This window comes from Chrysoperla carnea, chromosome 2 (assembly GCF_905475395.1).
Source record: "Chrysoperla carnea chromosome 2, inChrCarn1.1, whole genome shotgun sequence".
Taxonomy (NCBI): domain Eukaryota; kingdom Metazoa; phylum Arthropoda; class Insecta; order Neuroptera; family Chrysopidae; genus Chrysoperla; species Chrysoperla carnea.
In genome coordinates this window covers 76,792,809-76,816,997 of record NC_058338.1, presented here as the reverse complement: position 1 = coordinate 76,816,997, position 24,189 = coordinate 76,792,809, and the positions used below count along the sequence as shown (strand labels likewise).

Below are 24,189 nucleotides of genomic sequence, written 5' to 3'. Positions count from 1 at the left end.
TCCCAAACGTAGAATGAATATATAGAGCACTAAATTGACAAAAAAAGAGTAAATAATAATTATTGTAGGTCTTTTTTCACCACTTCTTAAACATGAGAAACAAAAGTTTTATTTTAATGATATAGGGATTTTTAAAGGGCTGAAAAAAAGATTACGAGCTTATGAAAAAAGAGACAATAGCAATTGTAATAAGTTTATGTCCCACAGGTTGCCGATTAAAGTGAATAAAATTCATGCATTATGCGATGTTAAATACACATTTGATGATAATTGAGCTGTTGAATAAAAAATAATAATCAATTTTTGTATTTTATTTCAATTCTTTAACAAAAATAATATTGAATTCGCCAAAAAAAAAATGCTGTAAGTTATGTGTAATAAGTTAATTAAAATAGATAAAATTAAGAAAATAATTTACAGATTACAAACGTTATTTGGGCGAAGTATGTTCGCTATGTTCGTGTTGTGGTAATATTAAATTACAAAGCCTGAATAAACATATTTGAAATTATTACGCCTCAACATGTTTTACGAAAAGCTTTTCTTCGAGCGTTTTCTTCTTTTGAAAACTGTCAAACTATTATAAACAGATAAAATCAAAAAAAAGTTTTGCTATAAAGTTTGTAGGTGATCATTCATTTTTGTCAAAAAAATTTTGTTTAACAACTCAGATGCTTATTTTATTGTTAATTGCTGTTTTCATTCGTATTTTATTGCAGCATTACAGCATGATTTTCAACTTTAATGAGCTCAGTAAAAGGAGTAAGTGATTATTTCAAACCTGTTGGAATAATCTTTTTCTGAAATGATAAAGAGCAAGAAAAGAGACAATGAAAATTGTAATAAGCCAATGTCCCATTTATATCGGATTAAAAGGAAAGCGTTAAGTAAAAAAAACCCTTAAATGTGTTCTTTTGGAACTTTTTTGTACTAAAAATTTGGTATTAGCTTTATAATTTTGTCAAATTCAAATTCAAAATCTCATACTACATTTTTCAAGTACACTACACTACCCAAAGTAAACATTGAATTGTGACATATACAAAATATTGAATTTAAACCGATATTCGATATATATATATATATATATATATATATATATATATGTATATATATATATATATATATATATATATATATATATATATATATATATATATATATGTATTGAATTTATATATTTTTAAAATTCAATATCAATATTATGTGTGATATCACAAGAAAAGGTAAGAAAAATATAGATATATAGAAAACATATGCCACCATTGTTTCAAACACATATTGCTATACATGAATATTTTATATAAAATGAAACTTGTAATAGTTCACATATCATATTACATGTTGCAGAATCATTGTTGCTTCTCTATATTACCAAGATACAAACATACAAGATAGGTACTAGTATGACATTGGAAGAATTGAATGGGAGACTGATGTATCTTAGATCGGAATTTGTGTTTTATGATTTTGAAGTGAAAATTTCTTTTAGGCGCGTTGAGCAACTTTTTGGGCGAAGAAAAATCATTGAGCTCGCATCATCGGAGCGCTTTACACTTCACATTTCATACATACCACATTGAAAACAACGATTTTTCACCCGAACACTGAAGTTAAGCAACACTTAGTTTTAGGATGGATGACCGCTTGAAAACACGGTGTTGGTTATAAAAGTTTTTATACACACGTGAATAATTTCAACTTACATATTATAAAATTTGAATTATTTAAACTATAATTAATTAAAAATTTAAAAAAAAATACAGTCATTTTAAAGTTTTAAGTTTTCACTTTCGTCGACAGCTCCCATGGCTGATTGTTTTTTAACATTACAATGAGAATAGTAATAGTAATTATAGCAGCAATATTCATGTACACTATGAAATCTTGTACACATTTACATTTTTGTGTACAAATGGTCTTGTACACAAAAACTATATTTAGTTCAATTATCCATTCCTAAAGTGCCATTAAACACACTCACGCCATCGTGTATTTTGCATCACCCCTACCTATTGCATATAAGAATGCTCTAATGCTCTTTTCAACAAGTAACCCTGACAATTTACTTCAAGAATAGCATAATTGGAGGTATATCTCAAAAATTGTTCTCGAAAAATGTTTAAGTTGATCAAACTTAGAATTTTTGGGTGTGAATTACACTTTATAATTACCTTTCGTTTTTTATTTTAACGATTCCAATTATAATAACGATCTTAGTTACTAAAAGAAGAAAAAAAACAAACAATTTTTTTGGATTTTAGAGACTAATAAGGATTCAAAGGACTATTCCATAAATAATCTCTAGAATAACGCTATTTATTTTCGATTTTGAAAGGTATCTCGAGAACAGGCCTCTAAATCGTAAAATGATCTGAATTTTTGTGTTACCTGAATTTCCCTGAATTTCTTCTTTACCTCAAATAAAAATCTAACTTAAAATCGAAAAAATTACACAAAAGAGCTTTACTTACTAAATTATGATGACTTTCTCCCATTTCTAGGGTCAATTATTTCCATTTAAATATCTTCATTCAAAAAATATAATATCTACTAACTTTTCATTGATAATAATACTTTACTAATTGAAAATAATTAATGATTATGTTATTTTTGTCGCTATTTTTTTACTATGTTGAATTATTGTGTTATTTGAAAAGGTACAAGGTTACACAAAATATTAGTGCACTTGGCTTTTATTGTAATTGATTTTCATGTTTAACAAATAAACAATTTTAGATTTATAAAATGAGATTATAGAACAATTCTATAAAATAAATAGCTTAAATATTTTATGGATTGTCTAACAATTTAATAGCACTATCACATTATTAGAATGTCATTGTAAGGTGGATTAGTTTTTATACCATGCATATATGTAATATGCAAGGTATACTACGTCTAGTCCCAAGTTTGTAACACTTAAAAATATTGATGCTATGAACCAAATTTTGGTATAAGTGTTCATAAAATCACCTAATTAGTCCATATCCGGCTGTTCGTCCGTCCGTCTGTAGGCACGATAACTCAAAAACGAAAAAAGATATCAAGCTGAAATTTTTACAGCGTACTCAGAACGTAAAAACTGAAGTCGAGTTCGGAAATGAGCAACATAGGTCAATTGGGTATTGGGTCTGTAGGATCTATCTTGTAAACCGTTAGAGATAGAACAAAAGTTTACATGTAAAAAATGTTCCTTATCAAAAATAACTTTTGTTTGAAACATTTTTTCGTAAACATCGTTTACCCATGAGGGCGCAAATTAGGCGTAAAGTTTATAGTATTTATTATATGGGAATAATAGTTATGTATGTGTAATGTGATAGAGTAATGTGATAGAGTAATCAACACTGTCTATGAATGGTATTTCAACAATTAACTCAGTCAGTTGTTTGTTTTCACTTGTTATTAATATCTAGTCCATTCATGGTATATAATGCAGTCTGGTGTTAAATTATTGAACTATCTATGTAATAATTCAAACCTTTTGGAAATTAATACCAAACCATTTGGAGATCATAGTGACTCAAATGTTAGGTATTGTAACAAAATCACAGGAAAATTAAATGCTAAGCAGAAAGTTCCTTTGTAGTTTTTGGATACTGTTTACGATAAAAAACTCTTTTTATTTGGGGGAATTCCGCGACTAATTTTCATCAAAATTTTATAATGAAGAAAGTTGTAGAAAATATAATTTGATTTAAATTTCTGTTTGAGAATTTTTAATATTTAGCATATTTAATAGTTAAATATTTACAGTTTCAGCTGTCTGTCGAAAATTATGGTTGAAAGAAAATTTCGTGTTTTAAACATTGAACTTTCTTCGATATAATTCAAAGTAAACTCTCGAATTATCTCTTAAAAAGCTATCGATAGTTTTGAGATACCCGTAGCTCAGACTACTGAGGATTTTTTTCTGCATTATATTACAGTCATTTTTTTTATTTAAATAGGTTCAGTATCACGTACAGAATGTAAATTCACAAAATCGTTATAAAATAGGCGGGGGAAATGCCTCAATTTTAAGGGAAACCGTTTTAGGCTATATCTCCATAACCGTGCACTTTAGATCAAAAATGGTAATAGCTTTTATTTTTGATAATTAAATTACCGACCTTTTTTCAAACTAATTTTTATGACCGTTTATGTCACTAACCGTTTATATCACTAACCGTTTATGACTTACATGATTATGACGATTTACTTCTTGACTATTTGACCGATTTGTCTTGTTTCAACAAGAAACTGAGAATTACTTAACTTTTAAATCTACAAATTTCCGAAAACATTAGTTTTAAACATTTTTTTCTTTAAATTAATATTTATGACGTTATAACTCGTTTATATAATGGCGTATAACGACACCAAGGACAAGGAGAGCTAATTGACATTAATTCCGGCTATTGAAATTAATTTTCATTCAACAAATATAGTAAATTTAATCTATTAAATACTAATTGAAGGGCACTTAAAAGGCAACTAAAAGTTTTTTACTGTCAATTCAATAAACAGTAAAAAACATTAAAATTATGTCCATATCTAATTAGGAATAATTTTTGCTTTGATTAGACATTGTATGCAATTCCTGAATTGATTTTAATATTTGCTAATAACAAATCTATTTCATAGATGTATATTACTTTTAAAATGAAAAATAAAAACCAATGAATAATTTATTTTTAGATACATTTAGTAGCGAAGCCAATAAAAAAATATTAAACACATTGATTGCATGAATTTCACATAAAATATTAAAATTTATGATGAACTTTTTATTTTTAGATTTCAAAAAAAAAAAAAACTTTTTGTTATGTTTTTAGTAATAATATTTTATATATTTATTTTTATATTTATGTTTTTGTATATGGTTAATTATAATTGCCCGTCGAATTACGTGTCGGTCTCGGTCGATGAATTTTGAGTCACACATACTTTAGGTCTATCTGCCAAGTGGCTGTTAAATGAAAGGCTTTTCAATTCTTAGGAGGAATTAGAGCTGCGACTAAATTGGGTGAAAATATATAATTGTTCACTATTTATTGCATTTAAAATTTTGGTGTGACACACTTATTTTTTTTTTTTTAAATAAAATAGAACCCATGCAACTTGCAGATAATATAGCTTTCTATAGGGGAAATTATTTTTAAAATCGGTTAAGAATTGAACTCAAAAATGGAGGTACGTATATATTTTCTTACTTCCATTCCTTATTTCACCTCTTTAGGGGATAAATTTCGAAATTTCCGTTCTTAAATGACATACACAGTATAAAATCAATATATTTTCGAAATTTCAAACTTCTATCATTAACGATTTGCCTTTCTCCTTTCACATTATTTCCTTTCTGATTTTAGATGGTATACAATCGAGGACCGAGTAAAAACATTCATTGATGTGACTAATTACTTAATTTATCCACTATAATGGCATAGTTTCAAAATATTTGATTTTTCCAGCCGTTTTTATACCATGTATATGAAATATATACAAGGTATATTATGTTTAGTCCCAAGTTTGTAACGCTTGAAAATATTGATGCTACCAAAAAAACTTTGGTGCAGGTGTTCATAAAACCTCCTAATTAGTACGTCTGTCTGTCATAACGATAACTCAAAAACGACAAGAGATATTAAGTTGAATTATAGCGTGTTCAGGACATAAAATGTGAGTTCGAGTTCGTAAATGAGCAACATAGGTCAATCGGTTCTTTGGTCCGTAGGACCCATCTTGTAGCCCGATAGAGATAGAACAAAAGTTTAAGTGTAAAAAATGCTTCTTATAAAAAAAATAAATAACTTTTGTTTGAAACATTTTTTTGTAAACATCCCTGTCTACCCACGAGGGCGCAAATTAGGTACAAATTAGGTGTGGTTATCTTACAGTGGATGATATTCTCCTTTAATTACATAACGTAAAAAAGCAAACGATTGGGTCATCAACACTGTATATACCTACATGGTATTTCAACAATTAACTAAGTCAATTGATTGTTTTCACTTGTTTTTCTTTACATTTTGTTTATTGACATTTTGTAAATAATATGGAAGTAAGTGGATATATTGAAGAAAAGGCTTGAAGAAAAAAATTTGATTGTAATTTACAAGATAAATAAAGTTTTATTAGTACCAAAGCATTTATTTATTATTTCAAATATTAATTATATTTATTTTTTTATTTAAATATTTATAATGACTGAGCAAAAAAATGTAAATTTCTTTCATTTTTTGTGTTTAAGTTTTTAGATGAAGTTTTAACGAATTTATATATTTGTTTAGTTCATTCTGATGAAATCTTAAATATTTATGTTATAATTGTGTAGTGTATAATTTTAAAATTAATTATAGACATTTAATGGAAATTAATTACTATCAATAAATTGTAAATATCTAATTGCGTTACATTCTCTTTCCACTTCATCTTCAACTGTTGGCCGGAAAATCAGTCGAATATTATTTATTATTCTTAGCCTCGCATCATTGAATGCATGCAAGTGAAATTTACCAAATTTAAAAATCTCCCGACAAATTTTTCGGCTTCGGAACCTTAAATTCGCTTTTGAAACATATCTTAGAACACTCTCCATTAAATTGCCTTTTTCCTTAAAGCGTCCACCAAACTCAAAGTTTTTTTAGTTTTTTTGGATACGAAACCAGAAATTCTCAATTTAAACATAGCTAAAATCACTCGTCATTAAATTACCTTTCAAAAAAAAAAAACAAAAAAATCTAAATCGGTTCATCCGTTTAGGCGCTAAAGTTTCGCAAACAGACACACACACATAGCGGTCAAACTTATAACACTCCTTTTTTTAGTTCGAATAGCCAATCTTAGGTTCTTCTCTCTTACGCCTGCTCCATAGCAGCCGTTTTTATACCATGTATATATGAAATATACATAGCATATTAAGTTTAGTCCTAAGTTTGTAACGCTTAAAAATATTGATGCTACGAAAAAAATTTTGGTATAGGTGTTCATAGAATCATAATAAGTCCATTTTTGTTTGTCCGTCCGTCCGTCCGTCTGTCCGTCTGTTAACACGGTAACTCAAAAATGAAAAAAGATATCAAGCTGAAATTTTTACAGCGCACTCAGGACGTAAAAGTGAGATTGAGTTCGTAAATGAGCAACATAGGTCTATTGGGTCTTAGACCCATCTTGTAAACCGTAAGAGATAGAACCAAAAATTAAATGTCAAAAATAAACAAATTTTGTTTGAAACATTTTTTGTAAACATCACTGTTTATTCACGAGGGCACACATTAGATGCAAATTTTATGGTGTGAATTAATATGGGATTCTCAGTTATGTATGTGTGACATGTGTGTATGTCTAATGTGACAGAATAATCAACACTATCTATACATAGTATTTCAAAAACTAACTCAGTCAATTGTTTATTTTCATTTGTTAATATTGAAATTTTGAATATAATAATTTAATCTACAAATGATTAAATCCAGTGTAAAAGACAACGTATTCTTAAAATCGATTAATGGTGTGAAAGCAACAAGAGGTATTATAAAAATAAAGGTCAAAATCATAAATATTGAAGAAGAAGTTATGGTATGTGTTATTGATAATAATGATTTCAATCATGATTTCTTGATTGGTCTAGACCTTATAAAAAAATTTAATTTATGTCAAAATGACAAACTTAAAATTGAGCAAAATAGCTCAAATAAACCTTATACAAAAACAGAGCCTACAATTCCCACTACAGAGGGTAAGGGCAAAATTAGCAATAAACCTATACAATCTATAGAAAAAAAAGAAAATAATTTAGATTTACAAATAAATTTTAATGAAGATATTACAATTAATAATTTTGAAGTTATAACAAATGATTGCAATACTGAAAGAAAAATCGAAATACAGAATTTAATAAATAAATATTCATCAATATTCGCAAAAGATAAGTTTGACGTTGGAACGGTGAAAAAGTATGAAGCAAGGATTGATCTACAAATAGACAAATACTGCAGCAAAAGACCGTATAGGTGCACTATTGCAGATAAAAAAGAAATTGAACAACAAATAGCAAGACTATTAGAAAAAAAATTAATAGAAGAATCCTATAGCCCGTTTGCAGCCCCAGTTACATTGGCCTACAAACGAGACGAAGGAAAAAAAAGCCGTCTATGTATAGATTTTAGAGATCTAAATAAAATAGTAGTGCCGGAACCTCAACCATTCCCGAGAATAGAAGACCTTTTAGTTAAAACACGAAATTGTAAATTTTTTTCAAAATTAGATATTAATTCAGCGTTCTGGTCGATTCCATTACGGATTGAAGATAGAAAAAAAACAGGATTTGTCACAGAAGATGGTCATTATGAATGGACCTGTTTACCATTCGGACTGAAAACAAGTCCAGCAATATTCCAAAGGATATTAAGTAATATTATTAGAAAAAATAAACTATCCGAATTCATCGCCAATTATATTGATGACATTCTGGTTTTCTCTAAAACATTTAAAGAACATGTAGCTCATCTTGAAAAATTATTATCAGCAATACGATCAGAAGGTTTCAGACTAAAATTATTAAAATGTGAATTCAACATGGACTCAGTAAAATACCTAGGACATGTGATTAAATATAATTCAGTCTCACCATTGAAAGATAATTTAATAGCCATAAAGAATTTTCCAACACCTAAGAATCAAAAAAATATCAGACAATTTCTAGGGAAAATTAATTTTTATAACGAATATATACCAAAGAAAACTGTTGTATTAGAACCATTACATAAGTTATTGAGGAAAAACCAGAAATTCGAATGGTCTGAAGAATGTCAGAAAGTTTTCGACTATTTAAAAAAACTTTTTATGTACAGAACCAGTACTAGCTATTTACGACCCAGAACTACCTATTCATGTGTATACAGATGGAAGTATACTAGGAATTGGAGCCGTAATGAAGCAACCACAACCAGACGATGACGGAAAAGAAAAGCCAGTTGCTTATTTTTCCAAAAAGCTTAATGAAGCACAAAAAAAGAAAAAGGCGATTTATTTAGAAACATTGGCAGCAAAAGAGGCTGTACTCTATTGGCAACATTGGCTGATGGGAAAATCATTTACAATATTTACAGATCACAAACCTCTACAAGATCTAAATATAAAAGCTAGGCCTGATGAAGAGCTAGGTGATTTAACTCTTTATTTATCTCAATTTGATGTAAAAATTATATATAACCCTGGAAAATTCAACCTGGAAGCGGACTGTTTAAGCAGAAATCCAGTGCTAGAACCAGAAGAAATCCAAAGAAATTCGATAAGAATAGTCAACTTAATAAGTTTTGAAGAGATCAAAAATGATCAAGAAAAAAATAAAAATATAAAGATAGAAAATAAAAATTTGACACAGCATACCTTTCTTAGTTAGCATACCTTTAATGAGAATAATCTAGCGGTCAATGTATGAAATAAGTTTAATATAAAAAATTGCATTCAAAAATATTCCGTGTATAAAATAAATTTTGGTGAAACTAGCAAATCAAAAACAAATTAAATTTTATCTCAGGTAAGTGTAGGTGGTACGTACGTAGTCCATACTCGTCTATTTTTATGCATTATACCCTATGTAACTATTATATTTATATAAAAGTTATTATGATAATAATAATTATAAATATTACAAATTTTATCATGTAAAACGTATGTTGAATTCCCATACGGATAGTGGTAGAAAATATATGAACAGTTATAATATTATATTCAACACGTCTAGTCAGTCGGTCGTAGTTAAAGTGTAAGTAATATTTAACTATTTTTACAATCATACACCAAAAAATACAATTAAATTTTATTCTATACACTGGGTATATAAAGAAAGTAATATTATACCATGTATATATGAAATATATATAAATGTATACTAAGTTAAGTCCAAGTTTGTAATGCTTAAAACCTAAAAATATTGATGCTACGAACAAAATTTGGGTATATGTGTTCAAACAATCATCTAGTGAGTCCATTTCCAAACGAAAGAGTCCATTTCCAGATAACTCAAAAACGAAAAGAGAGAGCAAGCTGAAATATTTATAGCGTGCTTAGAATGTAAAAAGTAAGGTCAGCCTCGTAAATGAGCAACTTAGGCCAATTGGGTTTTGGGTCCGTTTTACCCATCTTGTAAATTGTTAGAGATAGAACCAAAGTTTAAGTGTAAAAAATAATTCTTATAATAAAATAAGCAACTTTTGTTTGAAACATTTTTTCACAAACATCACTGTTTACCCGTGAGGGCACAAATTAGAAATAAAATAATAGTATGTATAACATTAGTAATGTATGTGTAACTATGTAAGAGTGGCTATCTTTTTTAACTTACATGACGTAAAAAAGTAAATTATTACGTAATCAACACTGTTTATACATGGTATTTCAACAATTAACTAAGTCAATTGTTTGTTTTCACTAGTTTTTTTAAGAATTCCATTCTTTGATTATTTCCTGATTTCTAAGACAGAGACTAGCAGTGTCATTTCTTGTCAAATGTTCAAAGCTTTGAAATATTAATGTTAATCAGACATTAAAGCAATGAATAATTAAAAATCTGAATTTCTGATTTGTTATTTAGTACAAATATAATTTTTTTTTTTGTTCTAACAAAGGGATTTCGTGTCATTAATCTTAAAAAATTGGATTCTAACATATTTTGAATGTTGAATAATTGGGTTTAGAATGCTTTTTTGATAATGTTGCTCCATTTTCATAGATTATAAATTAAATCTCGCACATAAAGTTAAAATTAAAAAAATTAAAAAATCTACGAAGAGTTTTGTAAGTATCTTAACTCAAAAGATAAAAAATTTATGAAAGTTTAACTCCTTCATAAGGCAAAATACGAAAAACGATTTTTATTATTCTTTATAATTAAATAATTAAACGAATCCGATTTTAAAATTAGATACTACTTTAAATAATTAATTTATAAATTAAAACTTTTTCTTTTCTTTTTTGAAAAAAAATAGTGTTCTTATTATGCCTTGCAGGGTACTGTGCGATCAACCTTAAGAAGTAATAAAACATGACTACTCAAAAGACGAAGAAATATGGATATGTGTATATCAAAGGATATGTGTATGTCGTAAGAGTTGATTGGAAAAACTTTTTGAACCACTTCGAACCTAAAAACAGACCTGGAATTTTTTTAGTGATCAGGAATACATGGAAATTGTTTTGGTAAAGCAGGTGATATCGAATAAGTCAATGATAGGTTGGCTCTGTAACGGTGGCTATTGCAATAACCTGAGCTACCAATTAGAATTATCCTTTAGATCAAAGGATGTAAGCACTCATGAGGTTATTAATTAATTATACACTTTGCTCTAGATGGATTTAGGTAACACGGGGTGAGATGGCACGAATTAACTTTCTTTAAAAGCCAATGTAAGGTGTGATATACGTGACTCAAATTTAGCAAAGTCAAACACTAGTACCTTATCCTCGAATTCAGCAAGTTCTGCTTTTCTACTTATTTTGAAAATATCTGCTCAAAACTTTATAAAGCATAGAATAAACGAGTGCATTTTTTGGAACAAATTCGGTGCAAAATTCTGTTTCAGCATGATGATACTGGTTTACTATCTAATCAAATGAAACAGTTTTGTGTTTCAAAATTTTCTGTTCAATACAACATTTCAATGAGCATTTACGTCTTTTATAACTTCAAATTTGTTTAAGTATTTCTATTTATGTTTTTCCAGATGAAATTTATTAAATAACTATTTTTAATAACCAGTGAACAACAGACTTAGGGAAATCGAAATTTGTATCATCTATATGTAATCAGACCGGTATTCTGTCTTCCTGTGCTAACTCTATACGCCTTCAAAGTCTGTTCCTTTTTTATTGGGCAGCCTATATAAACGGTTATATTCTTTCATTTGAAATATATGTATTCATATTTTTTTAACTTTGTGTGTGAAATATACGAAACATAAATATAATTTACGTGATGATACGTGCTTGGTTTTTTATGCACGTATATTTTAATAATAATATGGTGAGTACCATCTCATATCAGAATTATTATTAAGTTTAGAAAAGTGTTGTCGTGACTTTTTGGTAGGGTAATTTAATCTAACACTGAATAAATTCCTTCTTCTTTTTTCTTTTTCTTTTTTTTTTTGTATTAAATAAATGAATTTGTTTAAATTATAATAAATGTTTTCAACAGTATGCTTTTTTTATTTTTTTTTAATTGAAAACTAGGTTAATGTGGTATTTAGTAGGATATTTTTTATTCATTACGATATCCAGCTGTAATTCTGAATACAGTTCAGTTATCGAATATATAAACCGTAAGTCTACAATGAAATGCAATTCTTTGAATCCATTAACCTTCGTTTTAGAGCTTTTTAAAAAGTTAAGTAAGGAAAAGTATAGTGTTGCATACTGGAAATTTTAGTGTTGAAAAAAGCATTGTAAACAAAATACGTGAAAAAAATTCAGCTTCATTCTCATTTTCCATTTGGAAACAACTATTTGGAAAATGAATGGTAGTATGACCAGGGGCCAATCTAAGGGGGTCAGCTGGGTAAATTCCCAGGACAGAAAAAATAAGGAGAGTCAAAATTAGCGTCAAAGTACTTAGTTTTTTTCTCTTGAAGAGAAAAAACTAATTAAAACTCCCATCAGTGTAATTTTAAAAAAATGCTACTTTTGCAGCTACGAATACTTAAACAGGCCACATATTTGAAAGTGGTGTCTATAATTTTTTTACTGTCTCCAACGAAAATTATAAGATAGTCAAACTGAAAGAGAAGAAGAAATATCAAAATAGGAAAGAAAGAACCTACTGATATATATGTATGCATATTAAATTGAGAACACACAAAAATCACTCCGAATTTTTTACATATTTTACATTTCGGAACTAGAAACCCTTTTCCTTCCTTTAATGTTTAGCGGGAATTTCCCACATAAATACAAGGAATTATTTCCATTAGTTAGTATATTAGTACTATTTTAATATTTTGGCGGAGTATTCTTTTAACCTTTCGCAATCTACTAATACCATACTTTAGGGGAATTCCAAATATATCCTGGGAGTCACAAGTCTGCCATGGACGCCTCTTATTTTTCAGTTGGATCTTATAAACGGGCATACATACATATTCTCATAAACTTTTGTATAATTTTTCAGAAGCCCCAGTAGGCTAATATATGTGAATTATTAAATGGTTCGAACAATATCATGCATATAACATGCCATATATATTACTTGCGTAAAGGCCGACAAACATTATTTTTTCCGAAACGGCAAAATACCTAAGTCTGGCCCTGAATATGACATGTATTGAATACAAAATTCAATAAATTTACATACATATAATTAGTGGGTTTTTCAATTATATATATTAAAAACAGCGCGTAAATATTTAAAAGTTAACTAAGCAAATATTAAAGAATGTCCTAGGAAAAAAAAAAAAAAGTATTACCTTTAATCCTTGTAATAATTTTGAGTAAAGACCAAAATAATGAAAAATTAAAAATGCAAATTTTGCAATGAAAATCGGTATATGGATATAAATAAATATTTTAAACTACTATTTTTAATAATTTTTTTCAATATCTTCTAACCTCTGTCTTTAATTTCTGACGCTAGGAATAATATTAAGAATTGGCCCTATTTGTCAATTTATAGTAGGCTTAGTTTATAGTAAGTTCAGATTTCGGTTAAGTATCTTAAAAATGTGACCCATTACTGTGTATGACTATGCAAAATTTCAAATCGATATTCCTATAAATAACGAAAATATGAGATTATCTTTATCTTAAATGCAACACATTGCTGGTTTTTAGTTTTTTTAATTATTCTTTATTAGGTTTTTTTTGATTGATAAATCGTTTAAACCTAAAGTTTAATTCTTTAAATTATAATTTTTTATTTTTGGTGCGAAATATAGAAATTCCTCAGTTGATCCTGCCAGTAATTATCTGCTTCTCTCAAAGAATAAGTCACTTAAGAATATCCTTTAGTACACGCTGTTGAATGTGGCACAAAACAAAGCCGTGCTTTCAGATAAGGAAATAATCGTTAATCATAAAAATTCGAATCAGGTTAATCGGGCAAACAAATTAAAGTATTTTATTGTCATCGGTCCTTAGTAAGTGTGTCAATTTTCAATTCAATTCGATGTTGTAAAGTGGGTGAAAATTTCGTTCATAGATTCCGTTACATGGATACATACCAAGCTAATAAAAGCGTGGTAGTAAAACCAGCCTCAAAATAAACAATTTAACTTATACTTGTGTCAATACAATACAATGCCTTTGTATGCAGCTAATTATGTTTTAAAATGGAAGCTAATGAATTTATTTAAAAAAAAAAAAATCTTCATTATACATACAGATTATTACGTGACGCACTACTCCTACTGAATAACGTAAACATGATAATGTAAAATAAGTGAAAATAAATCTGATTTACACACATGGTATCATTTCGTGTAATAATATAATATGTATTTTGTTCTCTTGAAATAATAATGCATAATACATGTACTATACTTTTATTTCATTAGTCGTTTGTTGGATGCTTCATATATATTTGGTTTTACTCAAATTCTGATAAGAAGTTATTGTTTTCAGCCCGAAACACGAACTTTACGCTCTGAGTAGTGCTTGCTCATTTTAAACGATGATGTTCTACAGTGCAATCATTTCAAAAGTATCCACCCTTAATAACTCTTTAAGAGAGAGATAATTTTATGCCCTTTTAAATGAGGAAATAACAAAAATGGAAATGCCATTTGAAATTTCGAAGTTGTGGTGGGTGGGGGTGAAGTAATGTTTTCACTCGAAGAAATTATCACATCAGGTCAAGAGTTATTAAGGATGGATACTTTTGAAAAGTCATCGTCAAATTCAGATGTAGAAAAATTTAAAATTAAATTGATCGATGAGTACAAATTTACTAATACAAAAATTGATGGGGCTGCCTCCATAGCCTTTAAAATGAGTAAAGCACAAAAAAGGAGGTGCTATTTGAAATTTGTGGTGGGTGGGGGTGAAGGAATGAAACCTAAAATAATCTAGGTACCATTTTTGAGCTTTTCTAGCGATACCTAAATCGAAATATTTTCACTCAAAGCAATTATCACTATCAATTAAGGGTGGATACTTTTGAAATGATCACACTGTATATATGTTTGTATAAGTTGTTTGTAATTTTATAAAGAGGAACAATCTAATTTGAACGTAGCCTCTTTCTCTTATCACTTAAGATCATGAGTTTAATTTTCAATAACCTTGAAACTCAAGGTCTAATTCAGGATGTTCGTTTCATGGTGGACCTCTCTGAGTAGAACAATTTTAAATCGAGTCATTTTTCTAAAAACGCTTTGCTAAAGAAAAATTAAGCTGAAGAGATTAAAATTGATCGATGAATACAAATTTACTTACAGAAAATTGATAGGTCTGCCTCCAAAGTTCCTATTTATGACGACTGTTTAGTTTTGTTGCTGATATTTATATCACACTTACAATGGTGCTTATTTTATTTCATTATTTGTTAGTATTTTGGTTATATAATATATTTATTCTTATTTTTAGGTGAAATAATAATCACAATATTAATATGTTGTTATCACCGATCGTTATTATCAATTATAAATTTCCTTAAGATTATTCCACAACACGTCAGAAGCAATTTTAATAAGTGAAATTTACAAAATTTAAAAAACCTCCGTCAAATACGATTTAATTTTTGTAAACCGATTTTTGGAAACTTAGCTATAAAATGCTCTCAATCAAGTCGAATCGACCACGTCGGTTCGTTAGGGACTACGATGCCACTGAGAAACACACCGATAGATATACACTTTCAACTTATAACACTCCTTCTTAAATCAATATCAAAGTGATGGTCAAGGACATCAAATGAGATGAAAAGGATACTTAGAGAGTTATCATTTTTTGGGACCAATTTTTGGAAATATTTTAATTGAAATTGAAATATTTGAGTTGATTTTGTTCTTTTGAATTATTGTTTTGAATTACCCAATTATTTTACCATTTCACTTTTCGAAATGAACTGAGCTAGGTTTATTTCACCTTTCATTTCCATGGTATTTATTTATCTGTTAAAATTATATGTCATGCCTTTCCAAACTGAATCGATTTTGAAGATCATCGCCAATTTTTAATTTTTCGGGTATGGAACCATAAACTCGCACTTGAAAAATAGCTCAGAACACTATCCGCTAAATTAACTTTCAAATAAAACTTAAAAATTAAAATCGATTCATCCGTTTTGGAACTACGATGCCACAGACAGACAAACACACAGACACACATAGCGGTCAAACTTAAGCACCCCTTTTTTTTAGTTCGGGGGTTAAAAATGCCGTTAAAAATTAAAATCATAGTAGGTATCTACAAAAAAATATTTATCTTACCTTCCTACACTATCTGTTGTACTGTTTGGCATTTTATGATTTCCTGTTGGAACCTGAAAATAAAAGAAAAATCCAATTTAAAATGTTATTTGATTAACTGAATAATGGATTTTTAATAAACACGTAATGATAAATATACATTGAACAACTAATAACTTATTTTGTTTCTTATGGAATTGGAATATATTACATTTTTTACATTTTTAGATTTTAAGAATTTTTTGAAGAAGTTCAATATTTCATTCATTCATAACTATGAAATATCGGAAACAGAATAATATTTATTTGAATATCAATTAACCCGACGAAAAATTAATGATCTTACACAGGAAATATGATACAGCTAGGATTCATGTTTGGACATTGAATGAAATACTGCATTGTTTAAATTATAAATATTTTGCTCTTGTAAATTTTTCACAACCAATCAAAATCGCTAATCACTCAATATTTTTATTGATGTTTGATTTAAGTGCACAAAACTTCATTGATAAACATTAAAAATATAATTGGAATACTTTATTTAATGATTTATTGACACCGTTACCTATTTTCACCAAGCTACAAAATAAAATTTCATAAAAAAAAGTTCATTAGAAAAGCTGTAAACTGTATCGATTTGTAACCATGAAACATTTTTAGAATCTATGAGTTTGAATTCCATTTCTGGCGAAAACCGTAATAAAGTAATCTCGAACCTTAAAAATGAAAAATTCTCTACTAAGCTGTTATCAGTGCTTAAGAGATTTTCGAGATAAAATTGAAGAGCGTGATCCTTTTAAAAAATATGGTAATCAAGGGATATACAAATGGAGTTTACCAACATTAATTAAAAAAAAAAAAAACACACAAAATATAATATTGGGTAGTTATATGTTTTTAATAGAATATTGAGTACGCTCCATTTCATATGAAAAATGATGTCAACCAAATGATCATGATATCAGCCCAATGATTTCCAGTGGCCTCCAGAATGGCCTTCTGCAGCAGTTGATTAGTTCGATGATACTTTTCTGACTATTGACTATTGATTTTTAGGTGCTTAACGTTGCAGATGTATTGGTATAGACGACTCTTAAGAAAACCCAACAAAAAGAAATCCAAAGGCGTATTTTTCCGATGCGAATTGTTCTTCTTGAGCGTAAGTTAAACGATTCATATCGTCCATGGATACATGCGAATTTATTCACAATGCTTTCGATTTTTCGGTAAGATGAATCCAGTTAAAAAGAGATGACGTTAGAATTTCATGTGGCAAAAATATTGAAGAAGATTCTTCTTAGTACACTAAATTTTTTAGCCCACTTCGAAAGAGAGCCAACATAAGTTTTTATCTTACCAGAGAATATCTTTTTTATTACAATTGAGATACTGTTTTCAAAATATTTCCCAAATTAACAAACTTACTTTTCCACATGTTTGGCTGTACAATGGGCTTTCAAAGAGTTTTGTATTATTATAATGAAGAGTCAACCAATTTCAGTTTCCCAAGTTTGCAACTCTGTAAATTAGAATGCTTCGAAAACTTTCGCTTGTTCCAAATATCAAACGCTAGTGTAAAACATTCCATTTACGATATGAATTGTTTAACTAACGCGCAACACTCAAATTGTTAGGTACTTGTTCTCTAGAAATAACAATTCTGTAAGGACTGTGTACAGACTTTGACGGGATGAATATTGTCAATTTATTTGTCCTAGTGAGCAATCAATTCGCATCATTGTACAAAAGTTCAAAGAAACTGTGAGCATTAGAGATTCAGCCAATAATACGCCATCGGATTTCTTTTGGTTGGGTTTTTTAGAAGAGTCACATGTTTATCAACAAACCTGCAACCATGGGGCCACTAATATCCAATCTTCGTTAAGTAATATCCGAAGTAACTCCCCGAAAATTATCTCGAACGATTGAACTCCTATACAGAAGGACCAGAGGTTCATTTGTTTGACACCTGTTTTAAAATGAAATGTAGTTTACATACCTATATTTTTATATGAAATATACATAGTATATTAAGTTTAGTCCCAAGTTTGTAACGCTTAAAAATATTGATGCCACGAAAAAAAATTTTGGTATAGGCGTTCAAAGAATCATCTAATTAGCCTATTTCCAGTTGTCCGCCCGTCCATACTCAGGACATAAAAAGTGAGGTCGAGTTCGTAAATGCGCAACATAGGTCAAATGGGTCTTGAATTCGTAGGTTCCTTATAAAAAAATAAACAACTTTTGTTTAAAACATTTTTTAGTAAACGTCAGTGTTTACCCGTGAGAGCGCAAATTAGGCGCAACTTATATAGTATGTATTATATTGAAATATCAGTTATGTATGTGTGGCATGTATGTTTGGCATGTATGTTTGTGTAATGTGACAGTGTAATGAACACAGTCTATACATGGTATTTTAACAATTAACTCATTCAATTGTTTGTTTTCGTATAAAACTAAAGTTACGATTCTCAATTTGAATATTTAATTGACTTGGAAAAATTACCTTTTAACTAAATAAAATAAACTTTTTGTTTCTACAAATACAAAAATTTACCAATTGAAATCGTTCACATTAAATAAAAACATAATATTGTTCATAACTTAATTTATAGATTTTTTTATAAATTATAAACCTAAAAATATTCAAAACACAATAAAAAACACCAAAAACCTAATTAAGATGAACGAACTAACAAAAATCATTTCATAATATAATAAATAAATATATACAAAAATAAACACACGCACACCACATATGTTCGTTTCGTTACAAATAACGTGTCAGAGCCAGCCAAGGTACACGTCTTCGTTATTTAACTCTTACTAACACAAATATTTTCTAATAACACACACATTTAGAAAAAAAATTTTATTTAACCAAAAAAAGTATAAAAAAATTATTTTAATTTTAAACTTTCAAATAAAAATATATTCTCTCACAAATTTGTTAAATAAAGTTATACAATATTTTTTAAAAAAGACGATGAAATTTTTCAGTCAAAGTTTTTGTTGTATACGGCCGCGTACCGCGACGGTGTGATGTGTTAGCGTATGTTTTTCTTTCCGTTAGTAGTATAAGTACAAAAGTATTTATAAAAAGATGTGGATTTAAATATGTGAGGTAGATAGATATGTATAATATACAAACATACAATGTGGCTTCAGCTCATTCTGTACATCTGTTTCACCTCAAACACAACAAATTTAAATATATGTGTCCAAAAATTCTTACAGAAAGTTTTGAAAACTTTGAAAATAGAGTTTATTTTTCTGTAATTTCCTATGAATTTGAGACAGCAATCTAGGATTAATATTACTCGTTTTTCGGAGAAATAATTATATTTGATAACAAAGAAAATTAAGGCTTTAAAAATTGCGCTTGAGAGTCTTTACTAAAAATCCATTGTTTTTAATTTTTGTGTCTATGAATGATTTTATTTCTCTGTCGTATACGTTGAAAAAAAGTTATTGATAAACAAGAAATATCCGGAAGTGAACAAGTATCGGAAGAGCAGTAAAATTTTTACACCAAAAAAAAAAAACACGTCCTCGACATTTTCCAAAAACTTTTTGCAACAACTTTGTTTTAACATATAGGAAAGACAAATAAATCTTCGATAAGTACAAAAATAAAAAAATTTTAATAAAAAATACTTTTTAAGAGACATGCTTTTATTGTACTAAAAAGCAGAAAATAATATTATCTATAAGTCACTCATATCCAACTATTTGTAAAAGCTTCAGGCGGTTAATTTAAAATATCAAAAATGAATCGGAACGCCTCATCTACTCCACATGCCTAATAACTTTTCGATTCATACTTGAGATTAAGCGCCTTTAGCTTTTACAAATAGTCGGGTATGAGTGACTTAAAGATAAAATTATTTTCTACTTTTTAGTAAAATAAAAGCTTGTCCCTTAAAAAGTATTTTTTATTAAAATTTAAAAAAAAAATGAATTATTTTAAAATATGGTGGAAGCGATTGGAAAATCAGGACGGCGCAACCTTACCATGCATTATCATCCAAACTTAATGTGCATGCAAAATTTCAGCTCAATCGGTTGAAGATATCTACTTCAAAATTGAGTTCAAAGAATCCACCGTAACATACATATACATACATTGCAAGTTAAATGAAAGCTTTTAAAAAAAACTCTATTTTTGATAAATTAAACTTGAAGCGCGGCTAGTGTCCATTTGCTTTATAACCAAAATAAACTTCTCAAAACTTCCAAAAAGCTCATGGTCGTATAGGATTTGATTTTCGAATGACTCAGATAAACAAAGAAGGAACATAATCCAAAGCAGTCCAAGTATTTCGTTCCCCTTTCTGATTAATTATTTATTTGATACTTTCTTTAAGGAAGAATGTCCGATATAGAAAAATGTCATCTCCAGAAGTTATTGCATATAATACTTAGACATCATATGCTTAAATATATACATTTTTAACACCACGGCCAAAACCATTTTCTTGGTACCAACAAATTATTCATAAGTTAATGTATTGTTTTTTAAAAACGCAATGCATTTAGTATAGTTTTCTGAAAATCTGTAGAAAATTTTCTAAGATATGATCGAAAATGTGCTAGTTTTAGTCAACTTGTACATTTAACCCATGCAAAAAGTTCCAGTTTTTTCCGGTAAATATTCTTTTTAAATTGATGGACAAAAAATTTTTAATTTAGAAATCATGGGAACGGTTATTTCAAATAAAAAAGACTTTTCTTAATAATAGTGTTTGTTTAATTTACAAAAGTATACGCATGTGGTGTCTTGGGAAAAATGCCAGACAAAGAAATAAGTAATTATTATAAAATTAATAATTGATTTTATGTTCAAACTAAATTTACGTCATGACCTTGTTCGACTGCATTAATGACATTTAATGAATTTCTAAATTCTCACTTAACTATTTTTACATTAATTGTATCCACAGAGCAACATTTATATTTGATGCTGATTTTGGAAGCAAGGAAGAGGAATTAAAAAAAATTTATGTTATGTTATTTTTCGTGTATTTGAAGTATAAGCTCTGTTATCAGTCTGGTGTCACGCATACTATTACCTTTTACAAGGACATTATACCTTAAAAGTGATACAATCACACTACTTAGCCCAAAGATATAATCTTCCAATTTTAATTTTTGGTTTATAATTGTTATGCATTACTCTAATGTTTTGTTTTTTAAACACAATATAATATTATTTTTATTGAATTACTAGATTACAAAAAATTAGTTGGGTATTTTTTAAGTACCGATATTAGCTACTAATGGATTAAACGACTGATGATTATTCAGATAACCTGATGAACTAAAACATAAAAATATAAATATATAAATTAATTTCTTTTTCAATATTGATAGCGGGTATTTAAAAGAAATTAAAATAATTATTTTAATTTTCATTGATAATCAAGGGTTAACTTATCGCGTGTAAAATGTAAAAAGCGTATTACAGCAGTTAGCTAAGCTTTTAAGCCAAGAGGGCGCATAAAAATTTTTTTTGTTATTCATCCTATGATTGTTAAACCTTAAAGGTAAGTAAAAAAAAATTTATGATACTTGTAAGACATTGCGAACGTTATACATCGGATGTTTAACAAATGAATCTTAGTCTGTTAAAATAATTCCAATGAACCCAATCGTTGTTTCTTGAAATAAAGCTTTACCTAAAGACTACAGTTATTTTTCTGTAATAAGTTTTCGTAAAAAAAAATATATGTGTATGAATCAGAAAAATAACTTTTCAAAAAAAAATCATAGTAATATAACAATGGAGCCTGTAAAGTGAAAATTCTGCTGCTTTTCAATGAATCATGATATATTGTAAACGAACTTTTCTGAAGTATAAACACGGCTTATGTACGATCTCACACATTTAATATAGAAAGGAAGATAAGCTGTATTAAGTTTCAACACAAAATGGAAAACAAAATGGTGAAAACCTGGATTATTAAATTAAGTTATATTATATAGTCATGTCCTTTTCAATTCTCGAACCATCTAAAATAAAGCTTATTTGAAAAAAACTGAAATTTACGATAACAATTAGCTAGAAAAACTAGATATATATTTCTAATTTTAATGTAATTTTGATTGGGATAAACAAGGGATAGTAAAGAACAAAAAAATAGACATTGATATTAAAGCTGGTGAGGAATAATTGAAGTTAATTTTCGGGGCACTTTTTATAGGTACGTGAGTTTAAGTAGTTTCAAATCGTAATGTAATTTTATAGTAAATTACTAGTAGTTTCTATGCATGTCTGGATATTTTAATGAGATGTCTAAGAAATAAAAGATCGTATCTAAATTTTTTTATTCTTAATAACTTAAATTTGTATAAACTAGCAAATATAATATTATAAATTCTGAACATACGTATAAAGCTAGCGTCGTTTTCTCATAAATTGAATTTTTTTGCGACACGAGTAGAAAATTGATAAATATACCCTCCTGTTTTTTTTTATTAAAAGGTAAATCAAAATCTTAAAGAAAACTAGATTCAAACAAGCTGGATTCCGTAGTTCAATTTTGGATTTATTGCAAATAATTCTAAATATGTACCCTGGCTTAATCATTTAATAGCTCTTTGGTATAATTTTAAGGTTGCAAGAATTGGTATGCCATATTTTTTTCTACGATTTTGGGTCAGCAGAAACTTTAAGTGAAAATTTATTTAGATATGTTCGGCACTTTTGTGATTGTTCGGCACTGGTGGATCAGTGATACCGTTGCTAGACTACCTATCAAAAGACCTGCGCTCGAAACCCAAACCGGTTAAATTTTTATACCATGTATATATGAAAAAATATACATAGTATATTAAGTTTCGTCCCAAGTTTGTAACGCTTAAAAATATTGATGCTACGAAAAAAATTTTGGTATAGGTGTTCATAGAATCACCTAATTAATCCATTTCCGGTTGTCCGTCCGTCCGTCTGTGGACACGATAACTCAAAAACGAAAAAAGATATCGAGCTGAAATTTTTACAACGTACTCAGGACGTAAAAAGTGAGATCAAGTTCGTAAATGAGTATCATAGGTCAATTGGGTCTTGAATCCGTAGGACCCATCTTGTAAACCGTTAGAGATAGAACAAAAGTTTAAATGTAAAAAATGTTCCTTATAAAAAAATAAGTAAATTAATAAATAAATAAAAATAAAAAATAAATTTGTTTGAAACATTTTTTTGTAAACATCACTGTTTACCCACGAGGGCGTTAATTAGGTGCAAATTTTATAGTATGTATTAACATAGGAATATCAGTTGTGTGTGTGTCTATTTAAAAGTGAATATCTTTTGTTATTTACGTGACGTCAAAAAAACAAACGACTGCGCATCAACACTGTCTATACATGGTATTTCAACAATTAACTCAGTCAATTGTTTGTTTTCATTTGTTTTAATTATTATTTGTAATAGTTTTTTAAACCCACTTAAATAATTTTAGTTCAGAAAGTATGATGTTTTAATTATTCATACTTCATTATTCATACATATAATTAACTAGTCGACCCGTTCAGGGCTCACTAAACTGCTTTGTGTGGCATTCCACTCAAAAACCAACGCATTCATTAGGGGACGTTTTCTACATTATTTTAAATCTCAAATTTAAGAGAAGCGGTACATTTTAGGACCGTGAGTGTGTTTTTTGTCACTAAACGATGCTATAAGATATAAAAATTGGGGGGGGATAAAGGCAGAAAAAACAGGCCAGAGTAACAATATTTATGATTTAAAAATTTAAAAAAAAAACACAATTACTTTTAAAACTTAAAAGTT

General features: G+C 28.3%; 1 protein-coding gene across 1 annotated transcript in view; it reads right to left on the bottom strand.

The window, feature by feature from the left end:
• The window catches only part of LOC123293908 (zeta-sarcoglycan), a 684,554-nt gene that overhangs the window by 129,702 nt on the left and 530,663 nt on the right, over nucleotides 1-24,189 (bottom strand). The window contains exon 2 of the mRNA XM_044874903.1: nucleotides 16,410-16,462. Within this exon, the coding sequence (XP_044730838.1) occupies nucleotides 16,410-16,441 (32 nt within the window). The 5' untranslated portion in view covers nucleotides 16,442-16,462. The remainder of the gene's footprint in view (nucleotides 1-16,409; nucleotides 16,463-24,189) is intronic.